This window comes from Tetrao urogallus (genome assembly GCF_951394365.1).
Source record: "Tetrao urogallus genome assembly, chromosome: 1".
Taxonomy (NCBI): domain Eukaryota; kingdom Metazoa; phylum Chordata; class Aves; order Galliformes; family Phasianidae; genus Tetrao; species Tetrao urogallus.
In genome coordinates, this window is record NC_136813.1 from 75,232,278 (window position 1) to 75,259,112 (window position 26,835).

Sequence of the window (26,835 nt, forward strand, 5' to 3'; positions counted from 1 at the left end):
AATCTAATTTCTATTTATGGTTTTGGGAAGAGAAAAACACTGGTGAGAAACATCAAGGCAGCGAAAGATGAATTGATTACGGGAACCAAAAATCTGATCTTCCCTGGTACATCTGACAAGAAAGGCGCTTACAGCAGCTTTTGGTAAATAACAGGCTTACTAATGAATATTACCTACTATCTGATATGTAAATCAACAGACCCCACTAAGTATAATATGGATATTTTAAACCTTTGTGTACCATCTCCTAAACCAGATGTGATATTATTTGTGAAGAAATCTGAAATATTTTGACTTTATATTATTATTGAACCTATATTATATTATTATTATTAATATGAATAATCATTCCTAGAATCATGGAATAGCTTGTGTTGGAACGGGCCCAGTGATCAAGTTCCAATCCCCCTGCCACGCACAGAGCCACCAATCTCCAGATCTGATGGTACTAGAGCAGGCTGCCCAGGGCTGCATCCAACAAGGTCTTGAACACTTCCAGGAATGGGGCATCGACAGCCTCTCTGGGCAGCCTGTTCCAGCACCTCACCACTCTCTCTGTAAAGAACTTGCCCCTGACATCCAAAAATTGGTCAGCAATTTACTATGTTAGCAGGAAAGAGCATAGCATTGCAATATACATACCATTCCCATTTGCATGCACTGAATAATCATTATTCATTAGCACTGTTGTAGAATTAGTGGAGTTACTGTTTGACTGCAAGGAATTGGAAGAACTGGATACCCCTTGGTTTACAGTCTGCTTCTTTAAACCATTAGTAGCAGTTCTGCTCCAGTCTACAACAGATAGTAGAGAAAATTGTGCAACTCATAGAAGCGTTAATGTAGTTTTCTAAACAGAACAATATTCTGCGAAGAATATCATAACTCTTGATGTTTACAATTATTTACATCTAGTTTGGTTTTTTTTCTGTTTAATCCCTTCTTAAAGCAACAGGCTGTCTTAGTGTTATGACTGTGTACCAGATTAGAATTTTCCAGCAACTAAAGAAATGAATGAAAAGCATACAGCTTTATGAGAAGTCAACTACTGAATAACAAAATAATCAAACCTATTTCTACTTTTTTTTTTTCTTTTTGTTTAAAGTTTTCTTTATCTTGTGTTTTTTCTGAAGTTGCTGGCAAAACTACAATTGACTCAAACTGGAGCAAATCTTAAAACTTCTGATCGTGATTAGAAGAACTTCTAATCTAATCAGGATCAGAAGTCTTCTTCAAAGACATGCCCATAAACTGCACCAGAAGAGACCAGCTGCAGTTAACAACTTAATGCAAGAACTGCATTAACTGCTGTCTTTAAAGAGTATAATTTCAGAGGTTTATTGTACTTTGAGAAATAAATCATTTCTGCAACTAGAACAAAATAGTTCATTGAATTTAAGAAAAAAGCGTATTATTAAATGCTAGGAATTCTTTGGAAGAAGGAAGAAAAGAACAACAAAAACATTTTCATGCTTACCAGAGTTTTCAGCTAGCCTGAATTTTCCACAACACAGGTATCTTCTCCACTGCTTACGGACATTCTCCTTTGTTACACAATAGAAGATGAAAATGAAGAACCCTGCAAAACAATGACATCTGTGATAAACAACATTTTGTTGTCTTTCATTTCTTTTTAGTTTCTAACCAAAAGTTTTCTTTAGTGAAAAAGTTAACAATTCTGAACACTGAGAAGTACTATTCTACTGAACACAGATGGAAGGAATCATGTATACACAAATGCAAGAAGAACAAACCAAGTCCACAAAGTGAATAAAGTTTCTCCTTTCAAATACGAAGGGAAAAGTTCTGTGCATCCTGAAGATTACTTTGCAATTTTGGAAAACAGTTCAAAGCAATGTCAAACAGAAAGTGTGATGTGACACTGGAAGGGTATGCAGTTCTCATTACCTGGTATGACACAGTTCCATCTGTTAACCACAATCAAACCAGTAATGCTTACAGATTTATTACTTGGAATGCCAACTCCTGGAGCATCATTACTGACCTTTCCAAAAGTTAAAGGAGCTATTAATAGGTCACAAAATCATTTATATGTCATTTAGAGTATTTGTACAAAGAAAACATCGCATACCTAAAATATTAGATAAATGGTTTCCCCTTCACGACTTTAAAACCTAATATTTTCTATAAGGGATGGGCTCATCCCTGTCTCTCGTCAGCATCACGACAGACTTTACCACTTTACATTCACCTCTAATGACACACTGTGGAACAACAAATCTCCCTGCTTATAAGAACCCCTCCCCTGTTTTAAGAAAGGAACTTGGTCTTTGCATGATTTTTCAGCTGCAGCGTGTCCCTAAGAACATAAGTGTTAAGCTTATAATGAATGAAAAAGAACATGAAAGAGAATTAACTACTGAGACTAGCACAGAGTTTCATGTATGTTATGTTCGTGCTGTTTCTAAAGACAGTTAAGCATGTAAAATCTCACTAGGAGAAATTCCTCACATCTTTGGTAGCTTAAATATCTTATCTTTGGCTTTCAGAATGAATATTTGAATATGAAGACACAATTCTATACTGAGACGGTTCTGTACCACTTCTGAATACAGTTCTGAAACACTGGTATATATTTACCAAATTGTGGTACTCAAAAATGAACATATTGATGAGAGCAGCTAGAAACGCAATCTGGCTATAATGGAAAAAATAGCGATAAAAAATGATTGCTAAAATACTGACAGAAGGAGATTTCTGCTAGCTTGAGAACTACTAAATCGGGCATGTGAACCAGAAGCACCTCTGAGAACTGCAGCCAGTCTCTCTGAAGTGCAGTTGGCAACCTAAGAACCAGAAACATCTTGAAGATACTAAAAATTGGCAAAACCAAGGAACTATAATTGCAACTTATCCGCAAAGGTGAAAAATACTCTGAAACAAAGGGGAAACTCTCTGAAAAGATTGAAATCAGTAACTGCTGTTGTCTGCATTAGCCACATGTACATATAAGTGGTCTGGGAAAAGAAAAATTGTGCCTGAAAAAATAGGAAACATCATGGTCTATTGGTTACTCACATGAAAAACAGAAATTACAAATATCTATTAGCTGCTCCAAGTGTTGAGTTCTGCATCCTCTTATGTCTTGATTAAAGATCTATGTGATTAAAAATGACTTGTTTTCCATTCAAAACTGAACTTCTCTGGGTGTATGTATGTCCGTATATATATGCATGCATACATAAAGATACACACATTTGCTGTTTTGCTAGTGACAGTTTTGCAGTAACCTATAGTGGAAATCTTTCTCAATACACTTGCTGGTGCTATCAAAAATATATATATTGTAGCAGCCCTTACAAATGGCGGAGTGAACATTCGAGTGCTGCTCTGAATGTAATATTTCCTATTTTATCATGTTGGCCCATAACATCAGAGGCAGATGTCGGTGCTACGGCAGTAGAAGTTGAACTTTCCTGCCAATATCCCATTATATTTTGTTGCTGTGTGACAGATGGCAGCAGAGGGGCACTCTGACACAATGGCGTATGGAAGCGTTGATGAAGCAGAGGTGTGTCCCTGAATTCCTCTGTGCAGAAAAAATGACTGACTGACATTCATCGTTATTTGCTGAATGTTTATAGAGACCAAACAATGGCTGTCAGCACAGTGAAGTGGTAGGTGGTGCCTTTCAGCAGCATAACAGCAACATAAAAGACAAGCCACATTCCATTACTGTTGTTCATCACTGACAAAAGTGCATAGTGGTGACTACATAGATACATGACATTGTTATGTATACATGACTATGTTGCAGTGTTTTGCAGGTGAGAATTTTCTCTACTGAATTCTCTGTTCTATTTATTGTGCTCTTTGTTTCCATGGAAATGAGAGGCGTTACTTTTGGACTGACCTACTTATATATACACACATACACACACCTTTCTGGTAATACTTCTGTAATAGCTTGATATATATTTGTTTTATTAATCATAAATAAGTACACTTGCTAGTACCTTGTATTAAAGTGAACAACCGTTTGAAATAATGCCTTATGTACTATGGAATCTTGCAAACCTACTGTCATGATTTCTATTCTATGGCCAGAAAACCATTTAGGTTGTGACACACCAAGTAGAGGAGTAGCATTCACAGAGCTACAAATTGAATTTCTTTAGTCTCCCTGGGGAATTATTCCACCAGTAATCTAAAATACATTGAAAGAGAAATTTGGATTACTCAAAGTACTATAGGGAAATTTAGGTACACTCAGATAACAGCATGCAGCTACAGTACCTCATATTTATACAAAAGTTTTTGAAGCCTCTGAAATCTGCTTTTGGATATGTCCAGTAGTATCCTAGCATCTACAGAGCTGCATGCCTTCATATCTATTAAAGGCTATGCTTATGAGGAGATATTTTAGATACCACAGCCTTGCCTGTCTTAATGGCCCTTTGATGAATGTCACACCTCACCTTCATGACTTAGTTGTAAGTTGGGAAATGATACCATTTTCACTACATTAATTGTATTATTTTTTTGAACACTTACAATAACTGAGTATTTACAGTTAATCTCTTAACATACTGTCACTTCCCATGGTATCTGGTTTGCATATATTTAAATTATAATATGGATATAAATATATTATACATGTAATTAGTTGACAGCCTTTCTATATCTTACTGTAACACAAAATTACAGTAAAGCAGCATAATATCTAATTTAATTGTTAAAGAACTTACCAAATTACAATTTTGTTTCTGAATTATGAAAGTGCCATTTTGAAATCTTTCAAATGTTTTATTCATTGTAGTGGTGGCAGTAAGATGACACATAAAAGCATAAACTTACCTTGCAAAGTGTTAAAGATGGTAAAGAGGTAAGTAAAAACCTCATTTACTGTGAAGAAAGCAAATCCCCAAGTAATTCCCAACAAAAATGTGAGGCCAGCAACACTCCGAAGGTCTTGAATACTTGTTTTTCTCTGAGCACCAAGTTGTTTTTTCTTTTTTATGCGACACAGCTGGATCAGCACAACAATGAACATGCTGATATTGATCAGGAATATCACACAGAAGTATCCCACAGCAGTAATATAGAAGACAATTCTATTTTTAATCCAGCAGCTAAAACACAAAGATAAAGTCTGTCAACCATCAACAGAAAAAAAAATTGAAATAAATACAAGTTTATCTTGTTTTAATTACAAATCATTTTTGCTTCATTAGTAAAAAGTTGTGGGGTTTTTGTTTGTTTGTTTGTTTGTTTTACCAAAAAATAAGTTCATTCACGTAGGCAGATACCACAAAGCACGCAACATACTATGGAGCTATACTATTGCAAAGCTCTCTCCCTGCTTCCTTCCCTCCCCAACCTTTAAAGAAAAGCAATTTAGTAGGACCCACCCCCTCCCCTCCCCTCCCCCTAAAAAAAGAAAGCAAGCACCTCCTTTTATTTAACTTACAATTCATCAGGTCTGGTTTTTGAAACTCTCCCAGTGGATATAAGTCCATAATTATCTGGTGATACTGCCAACACAATAGCCACAACTACTGCTGGTAACCCTAAAAGATTAGACCAAATACATAAGTGAAAATCTTGACAAATACAATATTATAACTTGAAACTAAACGGGGCATTCAAGCTGTGCTCAAGAACACAACTTGGAATGAAACCAGAGATCCTCTCTGCAGCTAGCTCTAGATTTTCTCACTTAGGCAGCAAATACTGTCACACGTCAAACTGATTTAAAGCATTTAATAAAGCATACTCAAATTTTATTTCTCATATCAATTTGAAGAAAACAATTCTGTTGATTTTAGTGCCTTTACAAATGTTTAACTCAAGTGGCCAAAGATGATAACAAGGGCCCGAATCTCTTCATCCTTGAACCAGTTACATTTGCCTTGCCACTTTTTGCTAGTAACAGTGCTACCCCAGAAATGCAATGTATATATTCAATTCCATTTATTTTGAAAACAGAACTGATGCCATCTGTCTAGCTAATGGAAATAAGCCATTTTGAAGGGGGCAGACTTTTTACCAAGATCTATTGCGACAGGACAAAGGGAAATCATTTCAAAATACAAGGGGGAAAATTTAGACTGGATATAAAGTTTTTTTGTTTTTTGTTTTTAATGATAAGGGTGGATGGTAGTTGTCCTATCCCTGGAAACATTCAGGATCAGGCTGGAAGGTGGCTCTGAGCGCCCTGATCACGCTGTAGGCGGCCCAATTCATTGCAGGTGAGTTGAAAGAGATGACCTTTACAGATCCCTTCTAACTCAAACCATTCTATGATTCAAATTTGGCTCTGTTATATTTGCAAAAGGAAAATCCATTATTCACTTACAATGCAACAGCCTCAGTTTTCCACATTGCAAGCTGAGAATGCCTGCACTTAAGAAGGAATTCACTACCTCAAAGTTGGAATTCATACAGTTAGATTTACTGATAATGAATACTTTGTAGTTGACAGTAGTAATACATAGCAACTGTTTCTCTTTCATTTCCAAACTGTATCACCTTTGCAGAAATATTTGGTAAGTTGATACATACATCTAGAATCCAAAAAGTAAAACCAATACGTACCCCAACCAACAATGCAAAACTTAAGAATGTATTTCCGTACGTAGGTATTAAAGACTTTCACAAGTGCAAGATACATGTGGAAAGCTTCTAGGCCCATCCAGGTAAAGGAAACCAACAGAAAATAGTGAAGAAATACAGCAACTGCAATGCATAGGCCTTGTGTGTTATACAATGCAATCCATGAGTCAAGGAGGAAAACTAGGTTGAGTAGAAGTAGTGCAGCACACAGCTGGATTAATATTTTGGACGGATAGTCTCTCCGGATTTTCCTAAAAAGCAAATTAGTGAGATGACAATTGTCAATTGTTCTTGTATCCATGACTTACTTTCTCTCTGGTATTCTTTAGTTCATACATGCCAAGAAAAAAAATGTGCTTATATATTTTGATTTATATGTAATGATTCTTACACTGAATTTACACATGGGACAGAATGTTTTAACACATTTCCAAATTAACGCTCTATATGAATAAAGTCTGTTACAGAAAGATTACACAAATTTAAATAATAGCTTTGATTCCTAGATATCAATACTTTTTTTTTTTTTTTTTTTTTAAACATTGTATGTTAGGTGGCTTCTTGCTATATTACCTTCAAAATGCAAAATGAGTGTTCCTTAGTGCTAACCTAGATTAGGCTTTTGACTAGGCTTCCAAAACCTTGGTAGAGCCAAGTATTTATTATTGATGGGATAATGAGAGAGTAAACGGGTGCCAAATAAATTCTAGGAGGATTTCCAAAACACACTGTGGAGGACTTAACAGTTAAACCTCGAACATCTGAACAAAATGTTCCAACAACTACAAATTTGTGCATTATTAACAGAAAGAGCACCCATAACTACTGAAAGAGACTTTGCTGTGAAGACTACAGACAGTTGTAATTGAAGAATAATGGGAGCTGAGTTGAACAGATACTTACTCAAAAGCTATGTAAGTCACAAGAGTAATAGAAAGAAAAATTGCAGACAGGCCACAGCCTATATAGGATATAAAAGTCAGTACCAATTCTTGAGTAGGACTTAAAGGAGTATTTCCATACAAATTCTAAAAGGAAAAGAGAAGTTGATTTCAGAGAGCAAACTTATGAAGTGGAAAAACACATACAAAAACAAAACAAAACAAAAACACCTTAAAATACACAAAACAAACAAAAAAAGCAAACCATTTTCTTCATGGATCTTGCAAAAGGTTTGCTGGAAAACAGAAATGTCAATACAACTGTGGAAGTCTAATTAAAATAATTTTAAATTGGATTTATCCTAACTTCTTTTTTTTTTGTACAGAATATACAATGGCCTAAATGTATGAGCTGCAGTTTAATAAGCACTTAAGCAATTTCTACTTTAATGGAACTCATGGCCTCCATTCAACAAGCGGCTTAAGGACATCACTGATTTTATGGCTCTTTGCACTAAGCAAGAAGCGAACAGAACTGAATTCGTATTTAATAAGTTGTATGTATTTTCTGAATCCTCATTTGCTGAATATGAGGCATGTTTTAACATTTTCTTGAATCAAGATATGTAATTTTTGAAATACCTACCATCAAAACTGCAAAGCTTGTGAGGTGGTTGCATGAACAAACTGTTTCATTTACTCTACTTTCTTTAACAATGCAACCTTCGTATGACCAGCCACCATGTCCATCTGTTAAAGAAAACAGCCTTGTAATTGATTAAAGCATAGCTTTCTACTATTAATATCAGTTAGCATAACTGAAGCAACATGATATCTTGGGTGATATCAAGTACTTACCATTTTTATTAAAGTCCCAAAAAACACATCTAACTGTTGAATTATCCTGTTTTGGGAGGTAAAAATAAAAATTATAATTAAAACAAAAGATGTTTTACTTAACTGTAATTAATGATCAAGAAATTTGAATTATGTACAAAATACAGGGAAGAATAAATACTGCATACATTAAGTATACCTGTATTACATGAATACTACATAAACTTAAAAGCATAGAAGAGATTAACATCACAGTATGCAGGCCCAAGTGCAAAACCTTGCACTTTGCTGTGTTGAACCTCATTCGGTTCACCTGGGCCCACCTTTCAAGCCTGCTGAGGTCCCTCTGAATGGCATCCCTTTCTTCCACTGTGTCAACTGCACCACTCAGCCTGGTGTCATCAGCAAACTTGCTGATGGGTTGCACTCAATGCCATCATTGATGTCATCGATAAAGATGTTAAAGAGCACCGGTCCCAAGACAGACCCCTGGGGGACACCGCTTGTTACCAGCCTCCACCTGGACATAGAGCCATTGATGACCAACCTCTGTCTGCAGCCTTTCAAACAATTTCTTATCCAACAAGTGGTCCACCCATCTCCAAATTGGAGGGATGTGAATTTAATAAGGATGTGGTGGGGGGAGCATGTCAAAGACCTTGCTTAAGTCCAGGTAAATGACATCGGTCGCCTTTCCCTTGTCCACCGATGCCGTCGCTTCATCATAGAAGGCTACCAGATTGGTTAAGCATGGCCTTTCCCAGCCAGCTGTGCTGGCTGTCTCGGATCACATGCTCATTCCTCATGTGATCAAGCATGTCATCCAGGAGGATCTGTTCCATGATCTTCCAAGGCACACAGGTGAGACTCACCGGCTGTAGTTCCCCAGGTCCTCCTTGCTCCCTTTCTTGTAAATGGGAATGACATGACCCTTCCTCCAGTCATCCAGGACCTCACCTGACAGCCACAACTTTTCAAGTAGGATGGAGAGTGGCTCGGGAACCACCTCAACCAGCTCCTTCAGAACCCCAGGATGCACACCATCTGGTTCCATAGACTTGTACACATTCAGTCTCATGAGGCCATCTTGGACCTGCTCTGTCCTCACAGTGGGAGGGAACTTACCGCCTGGTCCTCACCTACTGGTTTAGGGATGCAGGGCTCAGGGATGTGAGAAATACTGGAATCCTGGCTGCCAGTGAAGACAAAGGCAAAGAACTCATTCAGTACCTCAGCCTTTTCTTCATCTGTTGAAGCAAGTTCTTCTTTTACATTTACCAAAGGAGGTACACTCGCTTTGGCCTGTCTCTTCTGGCCAATGTACCAGTAGAATGTTTTCCTATTGTTTTTCACGTCCCTCGCCAAGTTCAGTTTCACCTGTGCCTTGGCTTTCCTGATCCCACGTCTGCAAGTCCGGACAGCATCCCTGTATTCTTCCCAGGTGACACGCCCTTGTCTCCAGACCTTGTCCGCACCTTTCTTCGCCCTCAGCATGCCCAGCAGGTCCTTGCCGGGCCATGCCGGTTTCCTATTTCCTCTGCCTACTTTCTTATTCAGAGGGATGGAGAGCTCTTGTGCTCTCAGGAGGGCATCCTTGAAGAGCAGCCAGCTCTTCTCAACATCTTTGTTTTTAAAGACAGCATCCCAGGAGATCTCGACCAACAGTCCACTGAACAGCTTCAAGTTCGCTCTTCCAAAGTTCAGGGTCCTGACGCCACTCTTTGCCAGGCCCACATCTCCCAAGATCACAAACTCAACCAGGGCGTGATCATTGCAACCCAGGCTGCTTCCAACCTTAACGCCCTTAATGATCTCCTCTGCATTGGTGAGCAGCAGGTCCAGCAACATTTCACTTCTGGTCGGTCTGTCCAATACCTGGACCAGAAAGTTATCATCAATGCATTCCAGGAGCGTCCTGGACCTCTTGCAGGTTTGTAAAATAAAACAGAAGGGCAGGTAGAAAGGATCAAAAACTTCAGAGCTGACTGGCAGAACAAAATTACATCACTTGAGAACAAAAATTAATATAAACGATAAATAAGCAAAGAACAGAGATTTTGAAAGTCTAGCTGGAAATGAAATGTCTATGCCAGTAAAGCAGAACCAACTGATCTGTATTCCTAGTACAGTACTTCTTCTACAACAACTCCAATGAGGCAACAAAAGCGAATTCTGTCAGACAAAACAAATCATACCTGATTAGGTCTGATGTTCTGTAAAGTAACAGTCACATTTGCCTTCAGGTTGCTAATTGTGAGGTTAGCAACACTTGATGATATAACACTGCTGATTAAAGATGCATTCTTCAAGGACAGATCCTAGAACAATAAAAAATAATCAGATTTTAAAATCAAAGAAAACAACAGTAGAGTACAGTTTACACAAGTTCAGGTATTATGTGAAGTGAGTATTGGACAAAAATAATTTCTTTTCAAATAAGGAAATTTTAAAAAATATTTTATGGCCAAAAAACAAGTCAGTTCAGATTTTATTTTTGCTCTAGCATTGAATTTAAACTCTTACGAACAGAGGATCAAAAAGGTACCTGGAACACACTAGTCTTTTTAAAGAAATTGAAAATAATTCTAGAAGCTAAGTCCAGCTCTTCAGGAGGTAAGTTGGTGAGCAATGATGAAGGAAGTGTAATTGATCCAAGATTATTTAAGTCATGGACTGCATTAGGGCCAAGAGAGATCTGAAAAATAAATGCAAGAATTATGCCTCATTTCTGTCACTAAAGAAAAATTAAATTATGCCTTATATCCAGTTTAGAACTCTGAAATAAGCATCTCTCAAACCACTGCCAGGAACACACTGCTGTTCTCTCACTTCTCTTCTGCTCAAAGGAATAAAAAGCATCTGCAGGCCTGAAAGTAGTGCAACTTCAGTACCAAAGAACAGTTTCAGTACTACTAATGGCTTATGCTAACTTAAGCTATTTCATTCTCTGAGAGGACACAGTGTGCCAGTATTCGTCCACAACTTTCCATCTTTCCTCACTTAAGGCCTCCATGGGTTGTACTGTCCAAATCAGAACTTCCTTAACCTGAACAGAAGCTTTTGAGTGAGAGAAAGCATATCCAAACTTTCTAAGCACTTTTTTTCTTGGCAAGACCAACTACTCATGAGTGACAATTGTATGAATGTCATTACTCAAGCAGTGTAGTAAGTTGTTTCCTGGCACTGACAATTTCCTGCAATTAATCTTCTCGCATATGTGACAACACCCCTTGAGAAGCACAGACAGGGTAGGTGATTAAATGACTCATGATTCTGGGTTCTTGTGACACATTCCAAGCACTCTGGTATTCTCACTGTGCCCTCTAACAGCTTATTAGCCAAATGCCAGTTTCTGCTAACTCAGTTGCTTATTTAGCCCATAACAGAACATTAAAAAAAAAATTCTGAAAGATTTCAAAAAGCAAAGTCTTTTTTTCTCTGAAAATAACCTGAATAAAAGATCCTGAACTTGTGACATAAATGCAAAATAAAAGTCATGTTATAAATATAAAGAAGATAAATATTATAACACAAACACTTTAAACATGAACTTAGGAAATTTCATGAAGTTTAGAATTATCATTGTCCTACCTGGAGATCAGATGAATCCTGGACAGCAAAAGACATTTGGTTGGAACGGATGCTATCGGTTTTGACAACTGCCAGAGCCAAGGATGGGGAGGAAAAATCAGCAGACATTGTTGAAAAGTTCAGTTTTAAGCCAATATAATCCACTACTTTTATAATTCTGTTAAGAAAAAGAGATGCTTAGTATTACCAAGCACAAAGTTGTGATTATGGAGCAGCAATCCAAAAACAATGTAAAATGCAGCTTACTCTTCTCACTTACTGTGGTTTGAACACAAAAAGGTTTTTTCATAGCATTATATTACAGTACAGCAAGTAACAATATAATAATAGTCCTTTTCTGTGTAAGTAAGTTAAAGAACAAGAAACATTCTTTTTGATTAAGATTATTAAAACATGAAACATGCTGAGGGTAATTTATGAAGACAGTCAATACAACACACCTTTAATCTACTGCCAGATGGACCTACCTGTTAGAAATTTGGGGTGGTAGTTGTTGAGAAGCTGTCAGAACACTGCTAACCTCACTCACCATCCGTTCTACATCTTTTGACTCTACTTTTCCAGCTGCTAAATCTTTTTCTATTTTGGATACAATTTGCTCAGCTGTGGTAGCATTAATGGTGGTATATATGGAAGTTGTGTGTGTGGTAGCTGACAGTATCTTTCCTGTGACAACAGAAAAGTTGTTCATTTTTGTAAGTATTGTGCTTAACAAATGAAGTAAGGAGAAAAATTACAACAGTTTTCTTGAATAAAAAAGCTTACCACAGATACAAGCATGTTACATGAAACACAGCCTTTTTTTTTCCCTAACAGCTAGTTTGCAGACAGCAATACTTAAGAGCCTTAGGAAAATATAGAGCAAGGTTTCAAATAGTCAGCATTGACTATACTTTATACTGATTATAAAATCACCATAAGTGATGCTAAATAATCTGTTATTTAGAATTTTTAGCTACTGGGTGCCTGCAAGAAGAAGGAAATCAGGAGAAAACCAGAAAACCTAACTACTACAGTTAACAAAATATTGTAGCGTGAGGTACCACTCATCATAGCCAGAGGCATCAGAACATGTTCTAAAATGAGTACAGAGATTTTGAAAGTTGTGTCAGGCTTGTCATGGTAATTAGAAGATGATAGCTAAGACACAACCAAAATCTTGTTTAAAAAAACTGAAAGCAAATTCAGTATATGGACTTCAAATTAAAAGATATTTTTTATTTGTCATGTTTACCTGTGCTTCCGTTAGGCAGGCCACCATGGCCACCAGCAGTAGAATGAGGATGAGATGCTGAGACAGAATGTTTGACAGGACTAACAGTAGGGGTTACTGAGAAAGGAGTAAGGGGAAGAACAGGTGCTGTAGTAATGTTTCTGTTATCAGAAATAGGTTGGGTTGAATCTGTAGAAAGAGGAATTTGTGCAAAAGAGCTGGTGGTAGTTTCAAAAGGTGGAATTGCTATTGGAAGTTTGGGAGGAAGCTCAGAAGGGGAAACTGCAGAAGGTTTAGTGAAATTTACAGCAGGAGAAATTATTGTGATAGGCTTGCTAATATATGTAGCATCAGATTTAATTGAGAGAGCAACATTAGAAATAGATTTTGTTGCAGGTATGGAAGAGAGAACTGTAGTGACAGATTTATTAAAAGCTATGGAGGGAAAAGTAGCCATGATTTGCTGAGCAAAAGACTCAGTAGAAGAATATGTAGTGGTATCAGTAGTGGCAGACAAAGAAGTGGTAGTGGTAAAAGTTTCAGAGAGAGGATTTGCAGTGGAAGATGTGGAGAGGGTTTCAGAAAATGAATTTTCTGTGAATGGGGGGATCAGTGGTCTAATTGTGGGTGTTCGTTTTGCAGAAACCACAGTGGGGGAAAGAAAAGCACTAGATTTGAGGGAAGAGAAAGCAGTCTTTTTATGAGGAGGAGAATGAGAAGACGGAATCCATATGGGATGAGGCGGCAATTCTATAGTACTGTTAAAAAAAAAAGCACATGAATACATGTTAAATTTAACATTATTTATATTTTAAAGAAAACTAGCTATAATAGAAGAATATATATGAATCATGTGGGCATATTAGTAATATGCATATTTTGAAAGTCATCAGGTCATTTCTCATGCCCTAGTGACAAATAGTACTTCTGTAACATTTTGAGGCTTCATGCATTCTATTTTGCTATAGTTGTTAACTATTAAGGCCACATGATACCCTTTCATTTTGTCTTCTTTGGACATAATTCTGAACTCAAAAGCTTCTGGCACCACAGGGAAAAAAAAAAAAGAAAAAAGAAAGAGAGGAGAAGGAGGGACAGGAAGGAAAGAGAATGGAACTATACAGGAAGATTGTGCTTGTGCTCATGGAATCCTTTCCTAGTTATTATATTGCAACATGCAAGTTCATTCTATTTATCCATTACAAAGATAAGGGAATAAGCATGCCAATCTGTTTGTATTTATACTTACTACATTTTTAATTCTTCAGCAGTCAAGGAACAATACCTCAGTGATGAACAACAGCACTGTTCTGAAATGACAAAGAAGCATTAACATGGCTTGCCATGAAGCATAAAAACTGCTTATACCATTAAACAGCTTATTCAAACAAGGGTACATTTTACAGGTTTTTTTTGTTTTTTTTTTTTAAACAATAGTGCATTTTGAATAATCAGTTTTGAGGTTATTGCTCAATGCTTCAGAATTTCAGACTTCTCTTTTTAGAGAAACCAGTATGCAAAGCTATATGCTTTGAAACTGAGAGAAAAAAGCATGAGCCACTCCATACTATCAAAATACAACTAAGAAAACTGAGCTACATTATAAACTTTGAGAAATGCATTTGTGTTTTCCAGTAATGTTACAGACAATACTTTCAAAATCCAAAATGCTTTAACGTAGTCAGCAACTTTATATGTAAAAAAAAAAAAACAACAAAGCTTTCATATACATATCTCCCGCTCCTTCCCCCCAAAAATCAGAAAGTCTGCATTTTTTATGCATTTACATTATTAAAAAAATTATTTTTATTTAAAATTAAGAGGTTTTTTATTTTTTAGGTACTTGGCAGTCAACTAAAAACAGGACAGTTAATCTGTGAGACTGTTTAAAGCATAACTCACGAATTTTGTCTATTTCTTCTTTCTCTTCTAAACTGCTTATATTCCCTTTCTTATCCAGCTTTATTATGAAATTGCAGTGTGTACTATAATGAGAAGAAAAAGCCTTCAATTCAAGAAATAAGTATGTCATTGCAATACATGAATCTAATGACAAATAACAAATCAGAAAAAGCATTTTTTTCCTAGGCTTTTTCAAATCTGGGGATGTTTCCAAAGCATGTAGAACACTATGTCAGGTTAAAACAAAGAGCAACATATCCATTTGCAGCAGCTTATTTCCTTATTCCTCTACAGACCTCTGTAGATTCTTAAATGTGATCCTTCCTAGTCAATGTTAGCCATTAAAGAGTTAGTATATAATAACAATCTCCTTTCTTACTGTAGAGAAACTCCAGAGAGGAATCAGAACACATCTAAGATGACTGTTAGTGTATCCTTGCCTATGGAAACCTAGTGTTCTTTCTTAAGATTTAAAAAAAGTGAGCTTAAATGACTCAAACAGAAAACTACATTTTTTACATTTCATGTTCAGTTACATGAATCCCCATCTAAACGAGCAAATATACAATCATAATTCTTCCTGAGCAGCTGAAACACACTGGTGAACAAAAAGGGAACACAAAGATGAAGCAAAGTTTCTTTCCAGCTAACAAGAACATGGAATACCAAGCTACTGTCAGTGTATGACACAAAAGTGTGATTTGACTTTCTATCCACTATTATTAGGGGATTTCAATTTTTGTTTGATCCAAAAGCATTAAGATAAATCCTCAAATTCAAGTATATTGGAAGTTCCAGATTTTGTTTCAGAATATACTGTTTTCAAGCCAATCTGTTTAAAGAATCATCTGTTTAGCTGTGAGTAGCAATGAAGTTGACAGAGATTATCTAATTTTAAGGTTTCCAGGATCATCTGTCTAGAGCAGCCTTGCCATTCTGATACTTCAAGCCTTCCAGACTCTGAAATATCTTCTCAGGCTTGTCCAGTCCTGAGCATGACTGGCTTCCCAAACCGAAGAACAGCTTGGGATAAGAACTACTACCTGAAAGGAGGCTGAGACAAAGTAGGGATCAGCCTCTTCTCCCAGGCAACAGCTATAAGGCCTCATCTGGAGTACTGCATCCAGTCCTGGGATACCCAGTAACAAAAAAGACAAGAATCTCTTGGAAAGAGTCCAGCGGAGGGCCACAAAGATGGTGAAGGGCCTGGAGCATCTCTCCTATGAAGAAAGGCTGAGTGAACTGGGTCTGTTCAGCCTTGAGAAGAGAAGACTGAGAGGGGACCTGATCCAGGTCTATAAATATCTAAGGTGTGGGGGCAGAATGGCGAGGCCAGGCTCTTTTCAGTGGTGAGTGGAGACAGGACAAGGGGAAACGGCCGGAAACTGCAGCATAGAAAGTTCTGCACAAATGTGCACAAGAACTTCTTTACAGTGAGGTGACGGAGCACTGGAACAGGCTGCCCAGGGAGGTGGTGGAGTCTCCTTCTCTGGAGATGTTCAAGACCAGCCTGGATGCCTACCTGTGCGACCTGCTGTAGGGAACCTGCTTTGACAGGGGGGTTGGACTCGATGATCTCTGGAGGTCCCTCCCAACCCCTACAATTCTGTGATTCTGTGATTGGACAAGAGGTGGCAGCCTCAAGTTGTGCCACGGGAAGATCAGGATGGGAATTAGGAAAATTTCTTCACAGAAAGAGTGGTGAGGCAGTGGCACAGGATGCCGGAGGAGGTGGTAGAGTCACTGTGCTTGGAGGTGTTCAAGAAACAGATATATGTGGTACTTAGGGACATGGTCATGGTTTAGCAGATAGTGCTGGTGTTAAGTGGACAGTTCAACTAGATGATTATAGAGATCTTTTCCAAACAACGATTCCATTATGTTTGAAGTAATTTCCTCAAAAAGACTTAGTGACTAGGAAGCTGTGTGACCCAGCTAATTTAAAGATGAAGGAGAAATATGGCAGGTAAGTCTGTGTTTCAAAAGAAGATTAATGAAAAGCAAAGCAGTTTAGTAAACAAATAAAGTAGATCATTAATAAGATTAATGGGATCAGAATTTCTTTCCTCATTAGCCTGCTTATATTTGTCCAGCCTGTTTCTCAGACTTGACTTCCTAGACAATTTTTCTCTTGTTACACAGCCATTCACGCTTGATACATCACAGGCTCTTAAATATGTAGTAGCTACTAAATATATGAAATTAAAAAAAAAAACAAACAACAACAAACCTCTGGTTTTCTGAACTGCATTCCAAAACGGATGACTATAACAACAAGGAAAAATAGAATAAAATTGTTTTGTCAGGAGAAAATAGGACTTATGACACTATCATAAATAAATTGAAAAAAAGTATTCCAAACAGTAAAAACAATTAGTAATCTTACCTCACTCATTTCTTGCAAGGTTTTGTTGAGCTCTGATATTCTGTAACATAAAAGGTTACAATTATGGAGGATTTCTAAAGACAGTTACAGCAGTATTATGAAATGAACAAGCAATTACCAAGAAAAAAACCTTTTTTAAAAACTACAACAGTTCTAATATTGTACAAACACTTTAAAAGGATTGAACACATAAAGAATTGCCTTTTATTAGACACTTTGCAAACTACATTTAAAACTGGCACCACAGATTTTAACATCAATCCACATCCTTACAACCTATTTAAAAGAGCAAACGATAGATCTTGATGTCTAAATGCTAACTTGCCCTTGGAACAAAATTGCCCATTTAGAACAAAATTTTGAACTTACACTGAAAGCAAATCAGTAGGAGTTATGGCTTTCTAAAAAAAAAAACAAAACAAAACCAAAAAACAAACAAAAAAAAACCCCACAACATGGTCTTGTTTTACAAAGGGAGTTTTTGGAATAGCAGTAAAGACATTCTCTGGAAAGCAGTATGAATATTAAGCATGCAAAAAGGTAAGCAGAATCACGGCTATGGGACACAACCTAGATAAAGACTTAGATGCCTCTGGAAAGAGGAAAGTGCACATTTTAGAAAGACTGTGAAAGAAAAAGTTAGAATGAAATAAATATTGATTTAACTCCACAAATCAGAAAAACTTAGAACCCTAAAAGTTCTCTTAGTAAAATTTCTTAAAGAGACAGACTAAATCTCTGAAATTAAGACAACAATTTATTCATGAAAAGCAACAGTCAAATTGACCTACTCAATAATCCACAGTTCACATTCTCAGGTACCGTTACTATTATTATCGTCTTAATCATTATCACTATTATTATTACTGAGATCATATAAACAAGGCATTCAGGCCTTGTTAAAGCCCAATGAACCTGAAGAACCTGAAATGTAATCAGTAAATGTAGTATTTCTTTAAACAAACTCCAAGGGTACATAAAACAAAATGAAGACTGTTCTAATCAATAGAAACTTTGTGTTAAAGAAAAATAGTTCACATTTCCTGACATTTCTAAATTATCAAGTACAGGAATAATGCAAAGTGAAGAGTCTGCTAATTACATGAAAAGTCTTAATGTTTTTGAAATATGGCAAAGATTTCAAGTTTACCTCAGTTCTTGTAAGGTTGAGGCTGGAATTGGAATAAAGCCTGAAACTTGACTGTCAATGGTTTTGTTATTAATCTGTTAGAAAGAAAGATACCAATGCTAAATAAAACAAGTGAACTTTAGCATTAGAATAAACTCACATTCACCTCACTCATTTAAACAGAAACACATTTGGAAAGCCCAAAGAAAATCAGCACCCTTTCCCATAAATACACTTCAGTTTATATTTATTATGCCTGTGTTGTCACAACTTAAGGAATTGCTTCATCTAGAATACACCTAATTTAAGGGTTTAACTTGTGAATGATAAAGGAAAGAGGATAGCGACCTCACCACACATCACACTGGAGAAACAGGAAGTTGGCTCAATCTGCAATAGCAATCTTAGACCAGAAACTGAACAAACTTTCAACTAAAGTGATAGTGCAGCAATTGGACAAGCTACATAAATGCTGTAACAAAAATAGTCTCCCAGTAGAATCCTGGGAGTTAGAGCCAAGAACTGAGGTGAAACACATATGTCTGCCCTTGCCTCTAGGCTGGAGAGAGTACAAAGGTTGATCTAAAAGTCCTTTATAGACCTGCATTCTTATACTTTGTTTTCCACCATTACCTGTTATTTCTACATTTAAAGCAGTGAGCATCATAATGAAAACATCATCTAACAGTTATGGTATTCACATTACCATAGAAATATTCTGCTAAAAAGTAAAACAGCTTCCAGAGACAGAAATCTACTTTTTCTAATAGCTGTAGACATAATGTTCAATACAGCAGGATGGTTTCAGGAGACGTTATCACTACGGAAACAGAATACAATATCACTACGGAAACAGAATACGGCTCTTGCTTTCGAGATACTGGGGCCTACCCCTGCCCAAACTCACTGCTCAGTTGAGTTGCAGTGGCTCTCTGTGGTGACTGCTGACAACTATCAGGCTTGCAAAGATTGACACGTAAAATCATAGACTGAGTGTAGACACAGATGTATAAGAGAAAGGCACAAGGAACCATTAACAAGCTCATGGCCCCATTGTTTCCCATCCACAACAACCGAATAGTCTTAACTGCCACCAGAAAGATGCCCTATTTCAGAGTGTCTCAACATGGATTAGTTTCAGGGTGCAATCTAACCTAATTTATGCTCAAACTGTCAATATCTAATGATGCTAGCTTTCTCAAGTGCCTCAATTTATTCCCAAGGAATTTAATTGTAGCTAGGCTGTTTAGACCGCTCTGCATACTTCCCAGGTTTACCTCCCTCTTTTCAGTGATTAAATAGAGAATAACGACCCTTGCTATAGTAAGTTTACTTTCTTACACTTATAAACAAGTGTTGTGTGTCTAAATTTTAAGAGAGAGTATTACTGTACGTAAATTAAACCATAAATACTATAATAAGAATCACGTTATGATACTAAGCATCTTAAGCATTTTAGGCACAGACAAAGAAACTGATTTCAACCTTCCTTTTAAAAAAGTTTTACAAGAGAAAACACTTACTACTTCTATATTTAATGACGTGTTACTTTCTTCTTTTGGATGAAGTTCTACCTTGCCCACATAGAACACTAAAACCAAAACAAAAAAAGGTATAAGAAAATAAAAACTTAACATGGTGTAACTTCGTGATGTAAAATAACTTGAGAATTAAAAAAACAACACAGTCTTATGTTAGAATGCAAGGGAAATAAGAACACATAAAATAGCTTTTTGGAACATTCAGTGTTTTTGCATTAGTTCTATCTCTTCTCTCACTGGTTCCGTAAATAAACTAGACTTATACCAGTCTCTGAACTTCACTGTTCTCTGTATTTTTTTAGTTTCTTGAGTTTTTACGGTAATAACTCTAAACAGTATTTCAACATCTGTTCCTGATACAGAATTACATTTCATAAGGCACACACTAATAGCATACTACTTTATTGTTTTCTCAGTTCCATAATTCTTATCATCAGTTGCACATACTTTGATAAGGATCAAAAATCTACATATTGAATAGTATTTTTAAATTAAAGAGCACATTTTAATTTTTTTTTTTTTTTTAAAGCTGCACAGAGTTAGCTTGTATATGGCAATTAAAGGTTGCCTCATTACACAGAAAACTGTTTGGCATGATTTTTATAAAAAGAAAGGAAAATCACTGACCTGAATAATTACAGACAGATGATACATTGCATAAAATGGTTTCTCCAGCTATATTTTGGAGGGAAAAAAATCTAATGAGTAAAAGAGCTGCACTTAAATCCAAAACTGACAAACACATTTTGCAATCATTTCCCTGCTTCTTGTTTTAAATGTAAACTTCTTTACATTACACACACTACCTTGGCTACACTTCTCTTGGGCACTCACCATGACATTATCTAAAACCCCAGTATTCAAAGTGAGACATGCTGGCTTTCATTAATTAATTCTGAGTAATTTTTTGCAACTGTTTCTCCAGATCTATGTACAAGTGGTCTCTGGTTGTTGTTTTGTTCTTGTTTGTTTTTTTTTTTTTTTTGCTGTTGTTTCGTTGTTTGTCTTTTTAAGTCAGTTTGGTGACCATACACAGTTGCACACATGCAACATAATTAAGTTACTAATATATAGGTAAGACTGTATTCTAGTAGGAATGCACATATGCTTTTTAATAATTTTCTATTGTGTAGTTATTTTCCAAAATTAATTTTAGCAATTCTTTCTAATGAATACAACCAAGATAGTCAAGTTCTAAACTCTCACTGCAACTTTCCAGATGTAAGTACAGTATTTTAGATTAAGAATATAGACTGGCTCCATAAGCAAAAAACAAATGCTATTTTCTCTGCTGTTACCATTATCTAGTTGCAAATGAGATGAAAAATTTTCTTTCCCTTTTCACTTTTACCATTCCTGTGGCCCAAATACTTGCTTATTTTAACTTAATTTTCATCATTTTTATCACCATCAACAATCAGCAATCAGAAGGTATGGATTGCGAGCAGCATGCAATATTCAAAACATTCGAAAAAAATTATTAACAATATAAATTTGCTTTCCATTTTGTGCTGGGAGCTGCCAGAGAAGCAGTAATGAAAAATGTATCAACACTTTTATTAAAAAATGCACAAAGAAATAAAATGTTCACAAATAACTAAATTTGACAAAATTCATTACAGGAAGGACAGTAACATTTATAAAAACCCAACACATAAAACAAGCACCACAAAAAACAAGCAGCAAGGTCAACTCGATTTTGTTTACAACCACTTGTGTTGCTGAGGATCTTGCTTAGGATCTCTACAAGCCACCAAAATGCACAAAATAATTAAGGTACCTGGAGGTAAAAGAGTAATCAAAAATTGCTACTGCTTCCAGCCTCCAAAGATCATCAGATAACATAGCTGTAAACCTCTTGCAGGCCATCTTCATACAGTCAAATTATGCTAGTTGGTATGGCTGCACGTCAACTATTCTATCATTTACTCTGTCTCAGTGTAAATGCACTCCAGCTTAACTCAGCACACCCCTACAGACTGGATTTGCCCTGAGAACATCATGTCTGGGTTCAGATTGCTCCAATCTGCTTAAAAGCATGATGACGTTTATTTTAATAGAACACATAGGTCCTGAAAATTTCTTATATCTTTGTGACTCTTCACGTCACTGTTCTGATACAATAACCAAACTTTCCTGTTGGAAAGTGTGGGTGTCTAGGCAAGCAGAAGTAATTCTAAGAAACACAGAAGAGTGTCAGTGGTGATGTATGAATCCTACCTGGTGCTACAGTGGAGTAATAGACAGTGAGGTCAGGAATTTCTGTTTAAAAGAAAGATAAAATTAAGCTTTCTCATTTTTATTTAAAAAGATCATGAAATAGGAGTGATAAAAGCGATTTCCAGATTCCACTTAGTCTGTTTTCCCAGGAGTGTAAATACATGACTATTTATAAGGGAATTCACGGGACATGAAAAAACAGCCTCCATATTATTTTCAGTTGAGTGCTGCTTTTTAGGCATGATTTCCATTTGGCCTGTTCTATGTGGGCACTTCAAGTGTTCATGTTCTAAAAATGTATTTCTCTCCATCAACTATGATAAATAGCAGGTTATCTTGCTCAGATACAGACATGCAGACCCCTGTGCTGATAAAGGATGAATTGACTTGTCTTCAAGTGGACAGATCAGGAAACAAGGTGCAGCGAATTCTCCCAATGGAAGCTTACTGATGCTATTTGACAACTCACTGCAAGAACATACATTTAACATAACATAAATTTATATTATATGCAATAAATTGTGTTAATCATATAAAATATACTATATACAATAAATTATTAAATTATAAATTACGTATATAAGTTTATATACATAATTTAAGTGTTTTTAAGGAATCCTGTAGAGGTTTGAGTTTTGTAAAATTCTTTAAATACTATCATGAAGTATAAAAAACATTCCATCTACAGATGTACCAAAAACTTCTATACCTGCCCAGTTTGGGTTTCTGTATACACTGCAACATTCTGCGTAAAAAAATATAACAGCTTGCAGCTAATACAATGCATTTTGAAACCCTACCACTCATGGAGACTCAAAATACAGACTGGAGACAATTGCATTTTAAGACAGTTTAAGAAAAGAATTTGGACGAAACAAGTCTCAATTTAAAAAAATATTAAAAAGCAAACTTTCATGAACGCAACATGTTTCCCTTTAGATGTGACTGCACTCGCGCTAACTCTCACCTGTACTTTCTGCAGCATCATCTGAAGTCATCTCTGAAGAAGAAAAGTCAGTGGCATTAAAAACCATAAAATAAAAACCTAAACAACTAAAAATCTAAAAAAAAAATCTAAATCTAACTAAATCTAAGTAAGAGAAACATTAATAAAATCTTGCCTGAGGGACTAATAGGATAGGTGACAAAAGTAACAATAGAGGATTCTGGAAGAAAAGAAAAGAAAAAAGATATTAATGTAGTATTTTATTTCTGTGTATTTTGGAGAAAGAAGCAGAATGCAACACTTCCACCAGGAACTGAATTTTAAAGATCTAAATTGCCTTTTAGGAATAACTTTTGTGCCCATTACAAACAGCTGACATTAATTTGACCATCTCAGTAAGCATATGAATGCAAAAAGCTAATGACAGAATTCCTTGAGATAACTTCCTTTTATTGGCTTCATTCTTTTGGAAGAGGCAGATCAGTTTCACGTATCTAATTCCTCAACCCAAAGGCTGAGTTCCTGCATGAACTTGTAACACTCAGAAGCAGGGATGATGCGCTGGGAAACCTGTCTCCAAGGAAGCTATTTTTGCAGAAACCAAGTGTAAATACACTAGCGTGAGGCGATAAATACTTTTAAGTGAATGGGAAAAGGGAAAGTAGGGAGAAAGAAGGAAATTGGGAGAACAGAAGAAAATTTAATGATTGCTCAGGATGTGCTTAGAAAGCAGATTTTAAGTGTCAGTGCAGGAATATAAAGTGGTTCAAGGATCACTTTGATCATTCCAGTAAGACAACTAAGTGACTTTTTAAAAACAGTTGCTTCATAACAGCTGAAAATTATGCTTTCTGATCTTCTTTGCTAAAAGCATCACTGCCATTTCTAGAATCAATATCTTAAGTATGAAAAAAAAAATTTCTACTGGATTAGCCATTCCAAGACTTTTCAGATGTGCTCTGTTAATTCCATACTAGAATAAAAGCTAAGTATATTTAGTTCTTAAGTGACAGTCCTGAAGACAACAGCAAGTAAAAAAGCAGCCAAAACATAAGGAATCAGAATGAAAACTAAATATTGACTTCATCTGCATTATTCAGATTGATACTATAAATACTGAATTGGCTGTAGTTGTTAAAGATGAATCATTCCTAGAAAATGATTGTATCTGTGAAAGTAAAAAAAGTGTTGTGTGTTTGTGTCTATTGTTCCTTTTCTCTAGAGCACAATATGTCAGCATACTTCAAGGCAAAATGTAGTGGACTCTTCCCATTTATATACAGTCTATGTTATATTCCACAATATTTTCCTTTTAAAAATGTTGTCATGATGATGTTCATCACCTCCGATCCTGAAAGTTAAATGATGTACACACATCTTGTAGAGTGGGAAGAGACATATGGGAGCTTTACTCATTACAGTGTTCCCCCTCTGCCATCTCTGCAACTGTTCACTGGACAAAAGGCTTTTCATCAAGCAACTCACATCTACCCCAACCTCAATCATCACTGACAAAAATCATGAGTAATCCAATGAGGGCTGCTATTTCAATACAAAGTAGAATGAAGCAAATAAAGACAAAAAGTAATAATAAAAAAGAAAACACTACATGCTGGACTTCATTTGCACTGCAACTTTTCTGCATTACCCCAGGTAAAAGCAGAGACTGATCTAATAGGAAATAATAGACACTATAGTAGTAATCAGTAAAATCTTGATGTTCTTACCAGAAGTGGATGTTGCAGTTGATGATTCTGAATGCACAGTTTTTGTTTAAGACAGAAAAAAGAGAAAAAAACACCAGGAACACAGATTAGCAAACAGATATAGTAGATCAGATACATACATCACCATTCTCAGCAGCTTTTCCTTATATTCCCCAAAAGTTAACTGTGTTCACCAGAAGAGGGCAACACCTGCTTGTCAGAACAAATCCAGGTTGGAAAAAGGATAGATGTAAAAATCTCTGACAAAACAAACTCATACACATTTGAAGTTTAAATACAATTCAACTAAAGATTATTTCTTTTCAATAAATACTGGACAGTTTGCACTGTGTAACGTTAAGAAAACAAAGATTGTTGTCCCAAAAAAAATACAGCTAGCCCAAAAGCCACATGCCTACCCTGAGTGTGTTGCTAATTCTGGGAATGGGAATCAAACGTATAATGCTGCACATGGGTTATTAAGAACTCTTCTGAGACATCACACAGCAACACTGAGAATTGCTGTTTAGAATTCATCCCATACACAATCATTCTCCTTTCAATTCTGAAAAAAGCAGCATCACAAAACATCAATTTGTTCCAAGTTTGAATTTCTGATCTTGATAGGAGTCAGACAATTATTTATATAGCAAACTACAGCAAACCAGCTACTAAATGTTTGATGCTGTCAGAGCGAACATTTGGATCAAAAAGAAATTAAGTGATTTGTTATCTGGTGCACGACTTTGCAAAAACTGAAGCAGGCCTACTAGATAGGTGGGTATTTCACCTTCCTTCAGCGTAACTAACTCCTCTGGTTTTCTTCTTATAAATCAATGCTCACCTGCAGGTCTGGTGGTTTCCTCTGTAACTGACAAGAAATAGAAACAATTAGGTGACAGAGCTAAGACTAGAGACTTTTGCAACAAAAAGCAAAATTAAACTAAAAAGTATATGTCTCTACCAAAACAAACAAACAAACAAAAAACCAACAACAACAAAAAAAAAAAGAATAAAAGGTAACTTAAGAAACCCAACACTGCCAAATCAAAGCAGAAGGCATTTAGCATATTCATTCTCCCTAAGGATTCCACAGCCAGACTGTCAAATTACAGTTTGGTCCTAATAGTAAACAGTTAAATCATTAGAGAATATTTTTTTTACTTAGTTAAGCAGGTCTTCAAGTTGCAGAAGGAGAATTAAAATCCCTCAGCTGTCTCCTATCATTCTATTCGGAAGATAAAATTTTCCTGCTCAGAATAGAGAAAGCACAGAGAAAAACATCACATGACGGATCATGTGTTCAACCTGCCTTCATTAGGCTTAGCCCCTTCTGAGAGGAGTCTCTAAAAAGGAAACTTCTAAATGTCAGAGAAAGATAAGAAAGTGGAAATGCCACATTCTTCTGTGACACTACTCATCTACTTCCTAGTTCATTCTTACCTTAAGGATGCACTTTTTGCACATTTGGGAACCTGCGCTTCCCATCATTAAACAAAATCTCTCACTTAAATTCAAGCTGGCTCACAGAACTCCTTTGTACCCATTTTTTTTTTTTTTCTTTTTTTTTTCTTTTTTCACTTGGCTTATCGCTTGTGTATTTATGGGAGTCACAGATTAGTCTGTGTTTTCCCACTGCCTTTCCACTTCCAGTGTAAAAACAAAGTAGAGCAAATAGCAGCAACCAAAAATGCTATGCACAACCATGCTTTGGTAAAGCTGTTTTTTTTTGCAAAATGTGGGGAAATAAAATGCTGGTGAATTATTCACGAAATGAGTTTTTACTAACACAGTAAGAAGCAAAGAAATAAAGAAAGCAGGGAGTGGGAGAAATGGGTAAGACAGAAATGCTGTATTACAAACTCATTCATAACGTGCACAGAATATACTTTGAGAGTACATCTACA

At 36.2% G+C, this 26,835-nt stretch overlaps 1 protein-coding gene across 1 annotated transcript in view; it reads right to left on the minus strand.

The window, feature by feature from the left end:
* ADGRG2 (adhesion G protein-coupled receptor G2) overlaps positions 1-26,835 on the minus strand; it is a gene marked incomplete at both ends in the record, with an annotated part of 48,414 nt that overhangs the window by 1,250 nt on the left and 20,329 nt on the right. Inside the window, 25 exons of the mRNA XM_079542128.1 lie at positions 643-795; positions 1,478-1,579; positions 4,819-5,093; positions 5,432-5,531; positions 6,559-6,827; positions 7,480-7,604; positions 8,104-8,207; positions 8,316-8,361; positions 10,490-10,612; positions 10,840-10,989; positions 11,886-12,042; positions 12,353-12,551; positions 13,120-13,856; positions 14,348-14,408; positions 15,001-15,083; positions 17,231-17,265; positions 17,387-17,426; positions 18,537-18,610; positions 20,039-20,106; positions 20,684-20,731; positions 22,277-22,318; positions 23,244-23,276; positions 23,398-23,442; positions 24,950-24,976; positions 25,773-25,799. Of these exons, the coding sequence (XP_079398254.1) occupies positions 643-795; positions 1,478-1,579; positions 4,819-5,093; positions 5,432-5,531; positions 6,559-6,827; positions 7,480-7,604; positions 8,104-8,207; positions 8,316-8,361; positions 10,490-10,612; positions 10,840-10,989; positions 11,886-12,042; positions 12,353-12,551; positions 13,120-13,856; positions 14,348-14,408; positions 15,001-15,083; positions 17,231-17,265; positions 17,387-17,426; positions 18,537-18,610; positions 20,039-20,106; positions 20,684-20,731; positions 22,277-22,318; positions 23,244-23,276; positions 23,398-23,442; positions 24,950-24,976; positions 25,773-25,799 (3,123 nt within the window). The remainder of the gene's footprint in view (positions 1-642; positions 796-1,477; positions 1,580-4,818; positions 5,094-5,431; positions 5,532-6,558; positions 6,828-7,479; positions 7,605-8,103; positions 8,208-8,315; positions 8,362-10,489; positions 10,613-10,839; positions 10,990-11,885; positions 12,043-12,352; positions 12,552-13,119; positions 13,857-14,347; positions 14,409-15,000; positions 15,084-17,230; positions 17,266-17,386; positions 17,427-18,536; positions 18,611-20,038; positions 20,107-20,683; positions 20,732-22,276; positions 22,319-23,243; positions 23,277-23,397; positions 23,443-24,949; positions 24,977-25,772; positions 25,800-26,835) is intronic.